Consider the following 19,958-nt stretch of genomic DNA (forward strand, 5'->3'; position numbering starts at 1 on the left):
AAACTGTTGGAATTGAGAACCAGACATACGTAATAAACCTCCAAAAATAGATGCTGAAAGGCACTTTCTGCTTAGGGCAAGCAGTCATGGAATAAGCATGTAAACAAGCTGGCTTCTCTGTACCACACCAGCCAAGTCAGCTTTCTCCATGGCCAGCTGCACCAGCTCTGCCCTCCCTTCTGTTAACACCAGCCAGAACCCCTGTAGGTCTAACCCAAGGTTTTTCTGTAGGACACCTTGGCCTACCTGGGAATGCTGGAAACATGTTAAAGGAATCATGGTGTTGAGGAAAAAAAAAAAAAAAAAAAAAAATTTAAAAGCTGCCATCTGAGGTGATGGCTTCTCTGTACTTACGCCATACCCCAGAATACAATAAATAAGCAATTAGAAAATGTTCAAGTATGAAGGGATTTCCTCCTCCCCGCCAAAAGCACTGCTCTCTGAAGGAAGCTGGTTTCTCTGTAGCTACACCAGCTGTTCAGAAAGCTCATTGGACCTGGTTTTGAAAACAAAACAAAGTTAAAACCCTGGGAGGACTTATTGTGCAGTGTGGAGTGCTCAGTCTTTCTTATAAAGAAAAAAAAAGTTATCTGGTACCAAAGTGTGCAACCTACAGACCCTCAGGTACAGCCCTGTGACTTCTTTGTATGACATCACAAGGGTGCCAAGTGCCTGTTTTTCTAGAGCTAGGAGTTGGTGGTTTGGCTAGTGCTGAAACCATGCATAGGATTGATTTACTAAATAAAAACCTTATTACGTACGTCCTCCAAAAGACAGCTGAAAAGTGGAGAGATTTTGATTTGGTGCTGTTTAAGAGATGGCAATTAAGAGCATAAGCACCAGGGAGATGGTTTAATGGTAACTGCCTTTTTTTTTTTTTCCTTTCTCATGTCAGGCTAGAGCTCCAACTGGAACTTGCGTTACATGCAAGAATGATTGGATAGAGAACACTCCCTGACAAAGAGCTACATAATTAGAAATGGATCAAGTTAAAGGGAGGATAAGGGAAGGCTTCACATTCATAATAGAGCTCAAGACATTACAAATTCATGCTGACAGGGCTGTGGCATTGCCAGACAGAGGCTATAATGGAACTACAAGTACTTTACGTGCACGTTACAAGGACATTTTCAGCATTTGGTGGGAAAGTCAATGCAATTAGGATTTTAGAAGGTTGGGTGATAGGGCACAAAGGTTCAATTTCAAAGCATTGTTTACTACAGTGCTGTTGGTTTGTTTCTAGGCAGTTACATGGATCACCTATGCTCACTAAATTCATTATAATGGTGAACAAAACACCTAGGGACAGAATAGCAAGCCCAACTTACAGTCCCCCACACAAGCTAAAATTCATGTCATTGACTAGAGTGACTGCAACTGATCAGGAGCTGAAAGAGGACAGGAAAATTTAGGAAGAAGGGCCCTTTCCCTCAGAGCTTGAAGGCTTCTCTGTAGCCTACGCCAACAAGTCTGGGGAAAAAAGGCTAACACTTTCAATATTTAAGCTTTTTGGGCACTTCCCATGGGAAGCTGTCCCTACCAAAGTGGCCATAGGCTGCAGTCCTCTGATAAATTGGCTTCTTCAGATCCAGATCCCTGGAATATACAAGTCCGTAACTTAATATGTAGCATTCAATTAAATTAAAGCAAAACAATCAGCAAGACTCATTTTCAAGACTTCTGGCAAATGAGTTCAGTTCTCTGGGGTATGCTAGGAAAGAAGTTTGTGGCAAAAGTGTTTGTTACTTCCCTGGTGTCCAAACTCCTTGCACAGTCCTTATTAGTAACTATAGTTCTTGTTTTTCCGTCCCTGGCTCAACAAATATGAAAACTTGTCATTATTCTGAGACATTGCAAGTGTCAAAAGCTCATCTAAAATCATGGAATACTTACCGAGGTCCCATGCCCACACCCTACCATGGTTATTTTCTTTGTAACAGCCATGCCCATTCATCTGTACTAAAATTTCTTTTAAGTAAACATCCCTTAGGTAACAGGAGCACAAAGCCTATATCAAATGTGGAGGACTTTCTAGGGTGGTTAGTCTAAGCCATGCAGCACTGTAATTTTAGAGTTTTCCTAATAATTTAAGCCTTTACTGACGGCAATTTAAAAATGACATCAACACATTCTAGGAATTACCACGTTTCCCCACTCCAGTCTTCCTTCACACCTTCACTTTCTCAGATTTGAATATATCAAGTATATATACATACACACCCACACCCTCAATGTTTTTCACTAGCAATAGTCTTTACCATCTTTACCTGACAATGACCCCAGGGCGGAGGTCAAAATTCTTCTTCACAATCTCTAATAGCTCTCTCTCACTCTTCTGAGAGGTGCCATAATGGAAAATGGAGATAGACAATGGATGAGATACTCCAATAGCATAAGAGACCTAAAAGAATTTAAATGTCGTAAGAGTCAGTGATCAAAAGACCCACATACTTGTGTAATACACTGGTATCAAAAAAAGACAAGTAGATAACTGCTAAATGCCCTCCCGCTTACATGCCTTTTAGTCAACCCAGTTATATAGAAGTATATACCTGAACAAGAACCCTTCTGCACAGACCTCCTTTAACAAGGGATTTTGCCACCCAACGAGCAGCATAAGCAGCTGAACGGTCCACCTTGGTATAATCCTTTCCTGAAAAGGCACCTCCTCCATGAGCTCCCCAACCACCGTAAGTGTCCACAATGATTTTCCGGCCAGTCAAACCAGCATCACCCTGAAATTATAGGATTTAAGTTACTTTATGCCTAATCCTTTCCAGTGGTTCTAGATCAGGCTTGTTAAATGGTTATTCAATATCACTTGGCAAATATCCTCGGAAGAGGCACAGGTAGGCTTCAAAAACCCTAGGAAAAAGGTGGAAGTAGCCAAATTTTAGCAAGTAACAGAAGACCCAAAAAAGCAACTGAATTGACATTGTAAGACCTTACCTGAGGCCCACCAATAACAAATCTGCCACTTGGCTGTAGATGATAGATTGTATCCTCATCAAGATACTTTGCAGGTACAACGGCTTTGATGACTTTCTCCTTTAGGGCATCCCTCATCTCATCTAGACAAACTTCTTCATCATGCTGAACAGATATAACAATTGTGTGGACTCTGATGGGAAGCACAGCACCTCGGTCCTGCATATACTGCACAGTCACCTTGAAAGTGAAACAGATCATCAGAACATCAATCTATTAAACAATAGCTTTGTTCCTGATTCTCTACCCTACATTACAATACAGAGAACAAACCATATTCTTCTCTTAGCTTTAATCAAAACACCTTACTGAAGTCCTGTGCCAATGTAATGTGTGTAGTTTTGACACTCGTCACTTACTTGAGTTTTAGAATCTGGGCGTAACCAAGGCAAAGTGCCATTCCGGCGTAGTTCAGCCAGTTTGGCATTGAGCTTGTGTGCTAAGACAATGGTTAATGGCATACATTCCTCTGTTTCATCAGTGGCATAACCAAACATCAAACCCTAAAAAAGGAAAAGTTACCAATGCAATCAATCCAAGCTTTAGAATTTAATGTTAGAAGAGATGCAAACAGATGTCTACCAAGATACCTGGTCTCCTGCACCAATGTCTTCCTCATTCCGATCAAGATGAACACCTTGAGCAATATCTGGTGACTGTTGCTCCAAGGCCACTAGCACGTTACAAGTCTTGTAGTCAAACCCTATAAACAAAACGATGTTTTTTTGGTTTGTTTTTAAAGGGCCATAGCAATACTTTGTATTTACGACAAAGTAAATTTGTCATTTTAAAATTATCTGGAATTCTAAATGCTGCTAGAGAAATCAAATATACCTAAAACTTAGTACTTTTAAAGAATAGGGCTGGAACAAAAACACTAAAAATATACAAGTAGAATTAAATATTCCCAGGAACACTCTAGAAGATATAGCTAGAGAGGACTGAAAAAAAATACCTGGAAAAATGAGGTTAGAAAGCCCACTCATTAAAACACACCTTTGGAAGAATCATCATATCCAATGTGTTTAATGGTTTCACGAACCACTTTCTGGTAGTCAACAGCAGCTCTGGACGTAATTTCCCCAGCAAGAAGGATCATTCCAGTTTTAGCAACAGTTTCTAGTAAAAGAGAGGTTCACAGTCAAACATCACTTTTATGAAGTAATTTTCATGCTACCTTTTCATCAGGTGATAAAGCAGTGTTCTGAACCTACCACAAGCCACTTTGGCATCGGGGTCCTGCTGAAGGTGGGCATCAAGAACAGCATCACTAATCTGGTCACAAATCTTATCTGGGGAAGAAAAAAATTCCTGGCTTAATTTCTTTAATTCACTGATAATGTCATGTATGTCATGCCCCCTTCCCCTATAACTACAGCTGGGAAGATCTCTGTGTTTTCTTTTAAAAAAACTGTGGCAGGAATTCCCTGGCAGTCCAGTGGTTAGGACTTCGTGCTTCCACTGCAGGGGGCATGGGTTCAATCCTTGGTCAGGGAACTAAGATCCTGAAGGCCGCTTGGCAGGGCACCCTCCCCCCACCAAAATTGTGGCAAAACCTATACAGCATAAAATTTACCAATTTAACCATTTTCAAGTGTACATTTTCAGCGACATTCCAAGTATGGAGATCTTAACTGCTATACTGCTTTCGCAGAAACCATTTCCCTGAAGAATAAATGCTGGATATAGTGCTACATGTTTCCTAACTTGACACCTTGTTCTTCATATAGCTGTACCACAGATCACCAATTCAGATAAGCCAGCAGAACACCCAGCATGTTTAATACATTTAAGCTCATTGCAGTATATGCACTTTACACCTTTACAAGGACTTCAGTCCCATCTTTAAAGTATATCAGACATTTTGAAAAATTAAGTTCCTAGGCAAAAACAATTTCTATTGTTAAACAGGATAGCCACATAATGGAGATTGATTAAATGGAAGTAAGTAGAAAGTGTTTTATCTTCCATTCAAAAGCAAAGCAAGGAACATTTACCTTCACAGCATTAATTTTCAAAGACAATGGTACTTACATCTTATCCCCCGAATTTAAATTTTTCATTATAAATCTAACCAACCAGAAAGGTGAACCGTTTATCAATCTCTCCCTGATTCTAAGGAACGCCAATTAGGGCAGTGAGAAATAAAGTCAGAGTTAAATGAGGAAAGCAACGACACTTCATGAACAAAGGGAATAAAACGGCATTTGATTGTGTTAAGAGTAATCCAGGAACAAGAGCCGAATAGACTGGAAAATCCCCAAATGTATTCTGAATCCTTGCTGATCTTCCCCTCACTGTACTGCCCTCTATTAAAAATCAGGAGAACAGAAAAAAACCCCGAATATCACTTTCCTAAATTTTCTATAACCATCTAAAAAAAACTTAAGCAAAATGTGTACCGCAGTCCAGTCAGAGGCCCAGGACAATCTAAACATTTACAAATGCCTGCAGCTTTAAGTTAATAAAAGGCGGTTCAAATACACAGTGCAGTTCTCAGCGCTGGGGGAAAACAAACAAAACCACCCACACCACACCTGACCTTCACTCATCAGGATCTCGGGGTTTGTCCTCTCCTCTACCACTAGGTTGCTCGTGGGATTTCATCATAGGCACAGTAAGCTTGCTAGAGGGAAATGGATCCTTAAACCAACAGACGAGGCATCTGTCATTGTGGTCATCCCAAGAAAGGGCTGGACCCGTCTATTAGAATAACGATCTTCACTAGGTGAGGTTTTCAGGCTGGGATCGAAAGTTCCTTGAAATAGCTTCATTCGTTCACGTGTAAATTGATCGCCATAATGGCGGACCGGTGGACAAAGCCCGGAGGATGATATATGGAGTAAAAACCTTGCCTAACAGTCAGCCCCAACGCAATGGCGCCATACACTTAATTCATGCTTCCTATCCTTTTCACGCACGATCCAAATAAGGAATGCCTCCTCCGACAAGCACTATATTTAGTTGGAGGCTGTCACCTTGACGCGAGGCCATATACCGGCTAAGGACATGTCGTATTCTTCAGTGTAGCCAAAGAATTAACGGGAAGAGCGGAGGCCCGGTGGTCCGGGCCACGCTCTGCAAACCAGCCGGCTCCCTCGCCCAGAAGCCACATGCGGCAAACACGTGGTTGAGGCTGCAATGCGGGGCGCGCGCTCTCGCGGGCCGGACGCGAGCACGCGAGGCGGGCCGCCCACTCGAGGTGGCTCGGACCGCAGGGCGGGGAGAAGGAACTAGTGCCCTCCCCGGCTAGAACACGAGCGGCCACGGCCCCCGCCCTTCTCGTTTTCTGGAATCTTCCGCATGCCGGGGCGCGCGGCCGGATGGGAGGGGAGGAGAGAGGAAGGGGGGGCGGCGGCCACGCGCTCGGCAGCGGCAGCGCCACGAGGAAGGCGCGCGGCCGCCGCTCTTTCCACCAGCAGCCGGGAGAGGGCCACCGGCTTGGGCACCGCGGCCGGCGGATTCTGCCGGCCAGTCCCGACCCCGCGCCCCGCCCCTCGCTTCGCTCCAGGCCCCGTCACCTCACCTGGGTGGCCTTCCCCCACAGACTCGGAGGTGAAGAGGAACGTGCCCTCCTCGATGAACGCGTCGTGGAAGCCGTTGAGCTGCCCGTTCATGGTGGTGGCGGTGAGTGAAAGTGGCGTTGAGGAGAAAAAGCGGCGAGCCGACAAGTGCGAAACGCGCTAGCAAAAGACCGCGTTCTTGTCAGCTCGAGCGGGCGGCGCGGAGCAAACGAGGCGGCGGGCAGCGCGGCCTACTATTTATACACGGCGCCCGCGCGCGCCCGGCTCGGGCCCCGCCCCTCGGCGCCGCGCGCCAATGCGCCACTCGCGCGGGGACGGGGGAGGGGAAGGGGCGGTGCACCGAGGGGAGTTCGACCGAACCATTCTGCCAGGCAGGGGGAAGGGAGCGGAGGTAACGCGCCCCTCTCGCGAATATTCGCCATTTTAAGCACTAATAAGGAGTGAGGGGAAAGGCAATATACTGGGTCGTTGTATGCTTCCGTGTTCGACGTGGGAGGAAGAGAGACAAGGGCTTTATGGGCCTGCTCCCCTGTGCTGTGACAATGGCACCTCCCTTCCGACCGTTGGCCGGGCTACCTGGCCGCTAGGTCGCGTCCCCCAGCGGGGGCAGCGGGAATCGTCGGGGGTTTTGTCCTCTGGCTCTCCCCGAGGGTCTTTCCGGCTGCCCTGCCTGGGGATGCCCGGGTGACAGGGAGCCAGTGGCCCACAGCCACGTGAAAGTGGCCATCTTGGCTGGTCAGCGTACGATCCTTCGCACGGCCTTGTGCATCCTCGCCCTGAGCGCAGCCGGCGGCTGGCAGCCCTGCGGGGGGCCGTCTAGTTGCTGGCAATTTCTTGGTTAATGGTTCTGTGGTGAAAATGGCCGAAAAGCGGAATAAAGAGAGTTCTGTCATCGATTTCAACGATTGCCGTCCCCCTTCCGCCCCCAGCGCTACAGTTTCTGAGAGAGGCCCTCACTCTTTGTGGACCCTACGGTGGAGGCCGCGCTCGGCCCCTTGGCTCCAGCCTTTTCCCCAAGAAAGGAGGCAGCTCACAAGGCTCACCTTGCATTTGCTGACTTTACTCTCTTGGAGGAGGAAAAAAAGTCGATGTTTAGAGTATGATTTCAGTCTTCTGTTCAAGAGACTGTTGAATATTGGGGTGGGGGAGCCCCGTTTACGCCCTTGTATGTGATTCAGCAGATCTCTTGACAAGGTGATGGTCTGTTTCCTGAAGCTTTCACTTTAAAATGTCCACCTGCGTTTGTGCCAGGTTTGCCCATTTAAAGGAATTATAGGGAGAGAAGGGAAAAGAACAAAACCAAACTTGAGCCAACGAGGAGCCGGGAGTCGGGGACCGATTTCATGGCTCTCCGTTTGGAAGGAGCCCACAAGTGGCGGGTGGGCCGGTGTCACTTCCGTCCCGCACAGGGGCTTCGGACTTGGTGCAGGGCCGGGGCCGGGGGGCTGCTGCTGTCGCGGTGGCCCCGAGCGCATGAACTTCGGGTTTAATGATGTTATTAGGAGACCGCCTGCTCCTAGGATAGGATGCACGTTACCCTGGGGAGATGAATAAGACCCCTCGCAGCAGCCTCCAGCTGCTTACCGCTCAGAGAACTAGGTGAATTCGGAAGAACAATCCTCTCTGCGGCTTGCGGGAGGAAAGGTGGGTTTGCTGATTGGGAAACAATGGAAGCACTTGGGCTGTGCTTGGGGCTTTCACAAAGAACGTTATAAAAGGGCCCATCTCTAGACTTTATGACCACATCCATGGTCCTTCAAAGCAGGGAACAAGAAAAGGCTAAATCACAAAAGAGACGATATAGATGTTTATATTTGTTTCTGTTTTTCAAACTAACTTATGGAAAAATAACTGTGTAAGACGTTAATCATTTCTTGTTTGTTCTAGAGTAGTTCACTTTTTTTTTTTAAGCAGAATGCCAATTTGTTAACTTACAATGTGGAATAAAATTACCAACTGAAACAAATTGCATGTGTAGGCTGCTCAGTGCATTATCTTCCAGCAGAAAAATCTATAGGGGAAGCTAGAATGTAAAGTTATTTGATTAATATGGAGTCAGAGCAAGGAGATTAAATTCAATGATTAGGTCATTAAACCCTGATACCCCTATGCTAACAACTCCACATGGGGTTGTTCCTGCCAAGGAGATTAGAATCAGCTGTTCATACTTGCTTACCTACTCATTCTTGTTCTTAGCATACGTAATTTAATGGTTAAGGGTAGGGGTTTTGGAGTCAAGCCTCTGCCACTTATTAACAGTGTTGAGCAAACAACTAACCCTCTCTACTCCTCAGGGTCCTCAGTCTGTAAAATTGGGGTAATAATCATACTCTCATAGGATTGCATCAAGAATTAAACAAAATCATGCAAGCAAAGTCTTTCGCACAGTATCTAGCACATAATAGTTAGCTGTAAAAAATAACCCTTCGGTGGCTTCCAATTGCTGTTAGAATAAAGACCAAAATCCCTACATACCCTTAAAGGCCTCAGTGTGATTTGGCTGCTACTTCTTTAACCTCATCTTGTGCCACTCTCTCCTTTTCGTCTTCTACTTTGCATTCTTTTAACTATTAACAGTTAAATTTCTTAATTGATTATGCTCAAAACAAAGCACGTTTTCATTGATTTATATGTTTCGCATTGTCCCTTCCTCCCACAAATATTTACAAGCGTTTCTGTCAAGCAGACCCAGTATTGGTGCCATGACAGACTTGGTCTCTGCCCAACCATAGCTCTAAATGAGGGGAGATGCCTGGCTAATTCCTCCCCATCCTTCCCACCCAGCTCAGCTGCCACTTCCTGGATGTAGCCTTCAGCTGCCTCTTTCTGGATGAAATCTTCACCTACACAGATTTCTCACAGGGTCCTGTGTTTTTCTACATGGCACTCAGTGCTCTTTGAAATACAGATTTGGTGATTATTTGATGAATGTCTCAACTCCCAATTAGATTTGTAAGCTCCATGACAATAAGAAGGTGGTCCGTTTTGCTCAGGCTTTGTTGCTGAGAGCCTGACACACAGAAGGTGCTTAAGAATGTTTGTTGGAGGAGAGGGAGAGAGAAGAGAGGGAGAAAGGGAAAGAGACACAAGGAAAGGATGAGTAAATATAAGGGATGGCACAAAGAAGTGGAGAAATGAGAAACCCTGGGGATCATGTAAAATCAATGAAAAGAGCCACCGCGTTGTTTTAGTCACCAGCGTTATAATTTATAACCCTGAGAGCTCTTTCCTAACAGGGAAGCTCATCGTCATCCTGTTCTGAGAGGAATGAGGTATCCGATTCCATACATTAGTGCCCTAAGGCTGAAATAAACTAGGAGGGGTTATTGGTTTATTTCATATTTAACATGAATGAGATTTGTTGAATGTGAAATGTTGCAAAACACATAGAAAAAATCGAATCGCCTAAAACCTCCGCATCTCAAACCAAAGAACGTTAATGTGGCAGTAGTTCCATGAAAGAGGCAAGGTTGGTATTGGATGAACTGGTGTGTGGGACTCAGCAAATATGATGACTCCAGGTCTTATCCATCTGCCAGTTAAGGAGAGAGTACCAGTAAGTAAGAGAAAGCATGTGCAGTGCAAGAAGCTGTTGATTTGACAGGAAAACAGAGGGAGATGACACTAGGTATATCAAAAAGCAATAGTAAAGTGTGGAGCTGTTGAGAAGAGAGCTCCTAAGCTTTCCAGACTGCCTTCTATGTGATGACAGGACAAGAAGAAAGAAATCTAGGCCAGACGTCTCCAAAATTGTGCCAGTTCTTTAGGGCCAAAGCTCAGACATGGCCTCAGAAGCAAACTAGCTCTAGTGGGTTCTGAAACAAGTACTATGTGAATCCCCTCAGTGTTAGGCTTCTTGTAATCTGTTTTTGTTTCTCTGTTTTTCTCTCCTGATAATCAGATCTTTTAACAATCCCAGTAGGTAGACAGGGATGGAAGAATGCATAGGGTACAATGAAGAAGACACTGAAGGAGACAATAATATGATGATGATATCTATAATTTATCGTGACAGGCACTTTTCTAATATCTGTGCCTCACAACAATTCCAGTGAGGCATATATTATTTCTCTTCCTATTTTATACATGAAGGAACTAACATGTAATTCTCCCAGGTCACACACCAAATCAGTAGTGGACTTGAAATTGGATCTGAGCTCTAAATTCATGTTCCTTGCTACAAGTCATAGGATAGATACTTCACACTCCCTGAGGTAATTAACCATAAAATTTGGTTTGTATCCTCCCATACCTTTTTCTATAAACATGCACGCGCACGCACACACACACACATTTACCTGAAACATGGATTTTTCTCTTAACAATTTTCATGGCCATTTCTCCAGGACACTATATAGAGATAGAAATCATTCTATTTTTTTTTCTCTTTTAAAAAAATTCTGATAAAATGAACATAACATTTACCATTTTAAAGTTCTGTGACATTAAGAACATTCACATTGTTCTGCAAAATCATTCTTTTTAATAACAGTAAAACATACTATATTGTGACTCCATACAGTTCATTCAACTGTTGCCTTAATGGTTGGTATTCAAGTTGTTTCTCATTTTTGCCATACACACAATGCTGATGAAGGTAACATCTTTGTACATATACTTTTGTGAAGCAGTGTTTTTATTTTTGTGGATGAGATGTCTCAAAGTGGGATCGCTGAGACAAAGGATATGTACATTTTTACGTTAGTAGTTACAGTCAGATTACTTTCCAAATGGCTGTCAAAACTTCCCGTGAGAAGTATGAGAAGGGTAGGAGAATATCTAGAAACCACAAAGGAAAAAAAAGACTGATAGACTTAACTACATAAAAATGAAAAATTACTGTGCAAGTAAAAGACAAACAATAGTAGAAAACATTTGCAATACATATGACAGACAAAGGCTTAGTACCAATTGATGGGAAAATGACAAACAGCCCATGAAAACTAGGAAAAAGAGTATAAGTGAGTAATTCACCCAGGAGGAAATGCAAACGTACGAAATGATACTTAACCTCATTGATAGGGAAATGAATTAATTCATTTGTACAGTGAGTTTGGGAAAAACAAGACGTGTGGAGGAGGGGAGGGTAGAAGCAGGAATCTAAAGAACAGGAAGCTCCGTCTCTAGCTCCCCCATTAGTTTGGCCTTTAGTGGAGCTTTCGTTTTTCTGATGATTGATCCTTATGTGGCTTTTGATTGTTTGTTGTTTTGGGGCATTTAACTCAGAAAGAGTTAAAGACATTTAGTAAAATTGTTCTAACAAAGTCCCTTCCCTAACTATTTACTTATTTATATAAACAAGGTTGCTCAGTGCTTATACCTATAAAAATGAAAAATAGATCAGTAACGAACCCTGTCTCTTTCTAGCAATAAGTAATATTCTTTCATGGATTTTAAACTAGTATACATACACACACGTGTGTTTATATGTTTTTCCTTTTTTGATTGATAATTATAAAAAGTTAGAATATATTTATTTTGATCAGTCCTTTACTGATTATTAGTAAGTCAAGCCAAAGGAAATTTTGCTAACTCTTAGAGACTTATAGTTATAATAAACATTTTCTGATATATGTATTTCAATTTATATGCATATTTTGGTCCAGAATAGGTGATAGGGTGATCAATAAAAGACTTGCAAGATAAAATATAAAATATATTACACTAGTATAAAATTCTGCTGGGGAAGTAGATTGGAGTTCACAGAGAAAAAGAAATAATACAAATTTTTGCACTATTAAAGAAGAATTTTTCATGTACTTTGTTTTTTTTTAAATGAATTTATTTTATTTATTTTTGTCTGTGTTGGGTTTTCATTGCTGTGTGCAGGCTTTCTCTCTAGTTGAGGCAAGCGGGGGCCACTCTTTGTTGCGGTGCGCGGGCTTCTCATTGCGGTGGCTTCTCTTGTTGCAGAGCACGAGCTCTAGGCATGCAGTCTTCAGTAATTGCAGCACGTGAGCTCAGTAGTTGTGGCTTGTGGGCTCTAGAGTGCAGGCTCAGTAGTTGTGGCGCACGGGCTTAGTTGCTCCAAGTCATGTGGGATCTTCCCGCGGACCAGGGCTCGAACCTGTGTCCCCTGCATTGGCAGGCGGATTCTTAACCACTGCGCCACCAGGGAAGCCCATAATCAGATATTTTGCAGCGTTTCTCCAACCTTGGTGGCAGTGACATTTTGTGCTGGATAATTTTTCGTTGTAGGGCACTATTCTGTGCACTATAGCATGTGTAGCAGTATCCCTGGCCTCTACCCACTAGATGCCAGTAGCAACCCACCCCCACAGGTTATGACAACTGAAAATGGGCTCCCCAGTTGAGAACCACTAAGCTATTGGAAACATTGCAAAGTTATAGTTAACGCTGCAGTTCAAAAGTCAGGGTCCAAGTTGTGCCCTGTCTGGAAGGCAGCCCTGCTTTCAGTCTCTGAGGATTGGGATGAACTTGTAAGTCCCTAAAAGTCTTCCCTGATGAAGCCCACAGCCCTGCAGCGTGTAAGGCCCTTGTGTGTGGACTACTATAGACGTGAGTCTCTGGGAATAGCCTGACAGGGAATAAATAGTCCCACTTGGCTGGGCTTTTGGACCCTGGATGTGGGAGCAACACAGGCGAGGAGGGGTGGTGAAGCAGATTGGAGGCTGGCCACTGCCCTCACTTCCTAGAGATGAAGCCATAGTATGGAGAGGGCCTCCCAACCTGAGATCCAAGAACACCAGCTGACCAGACATATCTCATCCAATTGAGCCTAAGCACCGTCCAGGAACACAGGACTGTGTGTCTGTGGCGCTTCACCTTTACCCTAGGGGCAGGACATTTTGGTGGATGCCACTATTTGCTCTCCTTGCAGGTGACACTGGACCTGGACAGGAAGTGGCCCTTGCTGGACAAGTTCCTCCTCAGTTAAATTGCTCAAAACCTGCAAATTCAGTGCTTGTGGTCCAGAGCCACAGGGAAATGCCAGCTCCCTGCAGCACAATGGTTCATAACCCTTTTTGTAGGTCTGCAGAAAGCTGGGGATCTCTCCCTAGAAATACGCAGCACATATACTCACACACATAATTGAATATGTAATTTCTGAAGCTCAACCATATACTACAAGTTAAGAATCCTTTATAGTATCTCATGAATTTAAATTTACATTCCCTAGTAACCTGCAGTCCCACCTCTAGCAACCTATTCTTTTTATTTTTTTGAGTTTTTGTTTATTTTATTTTTTTAACATCTTTATTGGAGTATAATTGCTTTACAGTGGTGTGTTATTTTCTGCTTTATAACAAAGTGAATCAGCTATACATATACATATATCCCCATATCCCCTCCCTCTTGCGTCTCCCTCCCATCCTCCCTATCCCACCCCTCTAGGTGGACACAAAGCACCGAGCTGATCTCCCTGTGCTATGCAGCTGCTTCCCATTAGCTATCTATTTTACATTTGGTAGTGTGTATATGTCCATGCCATTCTCTCACTTCGTCCCAGCTTACCCTTCCCCCTCCCTGTGTCTTCAAGTCCATTCTCTACATCTGCGTCTTTATTCCTGTCCTGCCCCTAGGTTCTTCAGAACCTTTTTTTTTAGATTCCATATATATATGTTAGCGTATGGTATTTGTTTTTCTCTTTCTGACTTACTTCACTCTGTATGACAGACTCTAGGTCCATCCACCTCACTACAAATAACTCAATTTCGTTTCTTTTTATGGCTGAGTAACATTGCATTGTATATATGTGCCACATCTTCTTTATCCATTCATATGCCAATGGACATTTAGATTGCTTCCATGTCCTGGCTATTGTACATAGAGCTGCAATGAACATTTTGGTACATGACTCTTTCTGAATTATGGTTTTCTCAGGGTATATGCCCAGTACTGGGATTGCTGGGTCGTATGGTAGTTCTATTTTTAGTTTTTTAAGGAACCTCCATACTGTTCTCCATAGTGGCTGTATCAATTTACATTCCCACCAACAGTGCAAGAGGGTTCACTTTTCTCCACACCCTCTCCAGCATTAATTGTTTGTAGATTTTTTGATGATGGCCATTCTGACTGGTGTGAGGTGATACCTCATTGTAGTTTTGATTTGCATTTCTCTGATGATTAGTGATGTTGAGCACCCTTTCATGTGTTTGTTAGCAATCTGTATATCTTCTTTGGAGAAATGTCTGTTTAGGTCTTCTGCCCATTTTTGGACTGGGTTGTTTGTTTTTTTGATATTGAGCTGCATGAGATGCTTGTGAATTTTGGAGATTAATCCTTTGTCAGTTGCTTCATTTGAAAATATTTTCTCCCATTCTGAGGGTTGTCTTTTTGTCTTGTTTATGTTTTCTTTTGCTGTGCAAAAGCTTTTAAGCTTCATTAGGTCCCATTTGTTTATTTTTGTTTTTATTATCAACCTATTCTAAAGAAATATTAGCATTTGATGTGTAAATATGTTGTGTGTGTTTATATCAACATTTTTTGTAATAGCAAAAATATGGAAAGAGCCTAAATGGATACTAGCAGAGAAATTGAAAAATTGTTCATTCATTCATTCACAATGGAATACTATGCAGCTATTAAAAAGAATGAGGAGCTTCCCTGGTGGCACAGTGGTTAAGAATCCAGCTACCAAGGCAGGGGACACGGGTTCAAGCCCTGGTCTGGGAAGATCCCACATGCCGCGGAGCAACTAAGCCCATGCACCACAACTACAGAGCCTGCGCGCCTAGAGCCCGTGCTCCGCAACGTGAGAAGCCACTGCAGTGAGAAGCCTGCGCGCTGCAATGAAGAGTGGCCCCCGCTCGCCGCAACTAGAGAAAGCCCACTCACAGCAACGAAGATCCAACGCAGCCAAAAATAAAAATAAGTAAAAAATAAATAAATAAATAATAAATAAAATTTAAAAATAAAAAGAATGAGGTACAATTATATGTATGGATTGAAAATAGGTCTGTGATATTCTTCTGTATAAAAAAAATTGAAACAATTTTCATCTTTGTAAAAATTATTGCATATGTGTAAGTACAAATGTGTGTGTGTGTGTGTGTGTGTGTGTGTGTGTATATACACACATTTATATAGATATATAAAATATGTTTGGGTTCATAGAATAAATACTAGGAGTCTAAGCACCAAGCTTTATAGCAGCTACTTCTGTGGGGTGAGGTTTATGCTTTTCCTGTATTCACTCCTGTGTTATTTAAAACTGTAAAAATTTGCAACACTTATTTCTGTAAGTTAAAAATAATATTAACAGCAACAACAAAAGTGAGTTATCTCTAGGGTGTGGAGTATGGTGGAGGAACCTGCTTCAGTCCAGTCAGCCTAGCCTCCCCAGGTAGAGTAGGCATTTTCTATGGCACAGGTCTCATAAGAAGGTCCCAAATACCAGACAACCTGCTTCTGAGGTGTCAGCACTACTGCAGAGCCCTCTTGGAAAAGGACAGCTCCCCACCATGCTCCATTAATTGGTCCTTTGAAGTCATTTGTCCCTAGGGAGACCACTGAATTTTAATTTTTTTAAATATACAAACTTTACAAAATAGACTGCTCTCTCTCATTCTCTCTCCCTCTCTCCCCCTCGATCCCTCCCCCCTAACCCCGCCCCCCCCCCACACCCTGGATACTGCCCACAGTCCCAGCCTAAGTTACAGTGTTCTGATATATCCTATTCCACAGTATCTATTCCAGAGATATTGCCCTAGGCATTCCTTTGGATTGAGAATTGGAGATTGGACTAAATTTATGGTTTCTGGACTCTGGCTGGGCCTTGAGAACCATCTCTCACAAACCACGCCTTGTAGATGTGGCCTGGTGTGTACAGACTCTGCCCTCTTTTTGGACTCTGGCCCATTGCTGCCACCAATGACACTGCCAGGCTCTGACCCTCTCCCCTTGGCCTCCTGCCATGCTTCCCTCCTGACGTTCCCTCAGACACACTTGGGAGCACATAAACTGGAGGGAGTCGGTGTTGAAGACTTGTATAACTCTCAGCTTTTGCTCTTGTTCTAAGCAACCAAATCACAAAAGACAGTGTCTAATAGTAAGTGGACCCCATGTAGGTTTTCCTCTTGGGAGCCGAGCATGAATACAGCTATCCCTTCCTCTTTACAGTTATTTTTTAGGCTTATTTTTTTTTTAAATATGTATAAAAAATATATATATGTATAAAAGTAACAAAGCACATTAAGGAAAGTTTGGAGGTATAGGAATGAGAGTCCAGAAATAAACCCCATACATCTATGGTCAGTTGACGTTCTTTTTTTAAAAATATTTATTTATCTATTTGGTTGCATGGGGTCTTAGTAGCGGCCGGCAGTCTCCTTAGTTGTGGCTTGCGGGCTCCTTAGTTGCAGCTCACCAGCTCCTTAGTTGCAGCATGTGAGCTCTTAGTTGTGGCGTGCATGTGGGATCTAGTTCCTTGACCAGGGATCAAATGCGGGCCCGCTGTATTGGGAGCGTGGAGTCTTATCTACTGGGCCACCATGGAAGTCCCCATATGGTCAATTGATTTTCAAAAAGGTGCCAAGATCATTCAAGGGGGAAAGAATAGTCTTTTCAACAAATGGTGCTGGGACAACTGGATAGCCATGTGCAAATGAATGAAACTGGGCCCCTACCTCACACCCTATAGAAAAATTAACCCAAAATGGATCAAAGATATATATGTAAGAGTTAAATCTACACAACTCCTAAAAGAAAACATAGGAGTAAATCTACATTGTCTTGGATTAGACAATGGTTTCTTTTTTTTTTTTTAATTTATTTATTTATTTGTTTATTTTTGGCTGTGTTGGGTCTTCGTTGCTGCACCGGGGCTTTTTCTAGTTGCAGCGAGTGGGGGCTCTCTTTGTTCTGGTGCATGGGCTTCTCATTGTGGTGGCTTCTCTTGTTGTGGAGCACGGGCTCTAGGCACGTGGGCTTCAGTAATTGTGGCACATGGGCTCAGTAGTTGTGGCTCACAGGTCTAGAGCACAGGCTCAGTAGTTGTGGCACACGGGCCTAGTTGCTCCGTGGCATGTGGGATCTTCCCGGACCAGGGCTTGAACCCGTGTCCCTTGCATTGGCAGGTGGGTTCTTAACCACTGCACCACCAGGGAAGTCCCTAGGCGATGGTTTCTTATATATGACACCAAAAACACAAGCAACCAAAGTAAAAATAGATAAGTTAGACTTCATCAAAATTGAAAACCTTTCTGCATTAAAGGAAACTGTCAACAAAGTGAAAATACAACCCACAGAGTGGGAGAAAATATTTACAAATCATATATCTGACAAGGGTCTAGTATCCGGGATATACAAAGAACTCTTACACTTCAACAATAAAAAAACAAGAAATCTAACTTTTAAATAGGAGAAGGATTTGAATAAACATTTCTCCAAAGAAGATCACAAATGTCCAATATGCACATGAAAATATGGTCTAAATCATTAGTCATTAGAGAAATGCAAATCAAAACAGTGAGTTACCACTTCATGCCCACTAGCATGGCTATAATAAAAGAGACATAATAACAAGTGTTGAGAATGATGTGGAGAAATTGGAACACTCATATATTGCTGGTGAAAATGTAAAATGGTGCAGATACTATGGAAAACAGGTTGGTAGTTTCGTCAAAAAGTTAAACATAGGATGATCGTATGACCCAGCAATTCCACTCCTAGATATATACCCAAGAGAGCTGAAACATATTTCACACAAAAACTAGTACATGAATGTTCATAGCAGTTTTTCCATAATAGCTAAAAGTTGGAAACAAACCAAATGTCTATCAATAATAAACAGAATGTGGTATATCCATACAATAGAATATTATTTGGCCATAAAAAAGAATGAAATACTGATACATACTTCAGTGTGGACAAACCTTGAAAACATTATGCTAAGTGAAAGAAGCCAGTCACAAAGGATCACATATTATGATTTTATTTATATGAAATGTTCGGAATAGGAAAAGTAGATTAATGGTGTCCAGGACCTGAGAGGAAAAGGGAATGGAAATGATTTGCTAATAGATATGCGGCTTCTTTTTGGGGTGATGCTTGCATAAGAAGTAAGGTGTGGTCAGCTGACTGGGCCAAGCATCACTGGACAGAAAACTCCAGGAGTAGATCCTTACTTTAGCTTTCAGGGACCACTCAATCTTCGATTGTTTGAGGCTCCTATTTGGGCAAAGTTGAAATTCATGGAGTTCTATCAATCTATTAACTTCCCTGGGAGAGACAACAGTTCACACACCCAGACTCAAACTAACCACCAAATAGGCAGAGGATGTGAACAATCTACAAGAAACACAAATAGCGAATAGACATGTAATAGACATGTATTCAACCTCACTGGTAGTTAAAAGAAATGCATCGCAAAACAATGAGATTCCATTTGTCATCCATCAGATTGGTAAACAAAAGTTTGGTAATGCCCAGTGTTCACAAGATTATGGGGAAATAGGCACCTTCATACACTATTCCTGGGAGCGTAAACAGATTCAGCTCTCCTGGAGGGCAATTCAGCAATGTCTGTCTACATTTTGGATGCCTATTCCCAGTGACTTAGAAATTCTACTGCTAGAAATTTGCCCTAGGAATATACTGGCAAAATTATGCCAAAATTATGTACAAGGATGTTCACTGCAACATTGTCGGGAATAACAAAAAAACTGGAAAGCACCTAGACATCCATCAGCAGGGGATAAGTTAAATACACCCACGTAATGGAAAAGTATGCAATAATTAAAACATGAGGTAGACCTGTATATACTGGCATGGAAAGATCTTCTAGATGTGTTTTGTTTAAAAAAATAAACCAGTGTGCACAGCAATACGATCTTATTTGTGTTAAATTAAAAAATAGATATATGCAGACTTTTTCTTTCAGGAAGGGTACATAAGAAGTGGTGGTAACTTTTGGAGAATGGTTCTGGGGGTTGGCAGGAGGAAAAGATAACTTCTGCCTTTTATTTGATGCTTTTCTATACTATTTGATTTTTTTTAATACTATGTGAATACAAGACTTTTAAAATAATAAATATTTTAGAAACGGACAAGGAACGTGGAGGGATAAAGAAGAAGGAGAAGAGGGATCCCTTAGTTGGGAGATTATGGTTTGTCCTGACACAGGACTGTCTTGTTTTAGCTGCATTAATGAAAGCATTGTGACCAATCGTTTGGGTTTTAGGAAGGTCACCAGGGCAGCGGGCTGGAGGATGGAGAGGAGATATGAGACTAGAGTCAGGGGCACTGGTCAAAGGCTTTTGCAACAGAGCAGGGCCCAAACTGAGAAAGTGATGGCGGGGGTGGAGACACTGCCTCAGACAGGAGAGTTATTAAAAAGGGAGACTGATGGTCTTTTTTAAAAAAATATTTATTTATTTTGGCTGCACTGGGTCTTAGTTGCAGCACTAAGGGCTTTAGTTGCAGCATGCGGGTTTCTTAGTCGCGGCATGTGGACTCTTAGTTGCGGCATGCAAATTTTTTCGT

General features: G+C 42.7%; 1 protein-coding gene and 1 long non-coding RNA gene across 2 annotated transcripts in view; one reads left to right on the forward strand and one right to left on the reverse strand.

Annotated features, from left to right (window-relative positions):
* Positions 1-289: 289 nt before the first annotated feature.
* MAT2A (methionine adenosyltransferase 2A) lies at positions 290-6,735 on the reverse strand. The gene is made up of 9 exons (XM_030837509.2): positions 6,515-6,735; positions 4,203-4,280; positions 3,985-4,107; positions 3,579-3,691; positions 3,348-3,491; positions 2,950-3,168; positions 2,553-2,735; positions 2,268-2,401; positions 290-1,596 (listed from the first exon to the last, which is right to left on the reverse strand). The coding sequence occupies exons 1-9, from the start codon at positions 6,603-6,605 to the stop codon at positions 1,494-1,496; spliced, it is 1,188 nt and encodes a 395-aa protein (XP_030693369.1). The 5' UTR covers positions 6,606-6,735; the 3' UTR covers positions 290-1,493.
* LOC138842925 (uncharacterized) overlaps positions 6,120-19,958 on the forward strand; it is a 68,839-nt gene continuing 55,000 nt past the window's right edge. Inside the window, exon 1 of the long non-coding RNA XR_011377923.1 lies at positions 6,120-6,615. This is a non-coding gene — a long non-coding RNA (uncharacterized lncRNA). The remainder of the gene's footprint in view (positions 6,616-19,958) is intronic.

This window comes from Globicephala melas, chromosome 12 (genome assembly GCF_963455315.2).
Source record: "Globicephala melas chromosome 12, mGloMel1.2, whole genome shotgun sequence".
Taxonomy (NCBI): Eukaryota; Metazoa; Chordata; class Mammalia; order Artiodactyla; family Delphinidae; genus Globicephala; species Globicephala melas.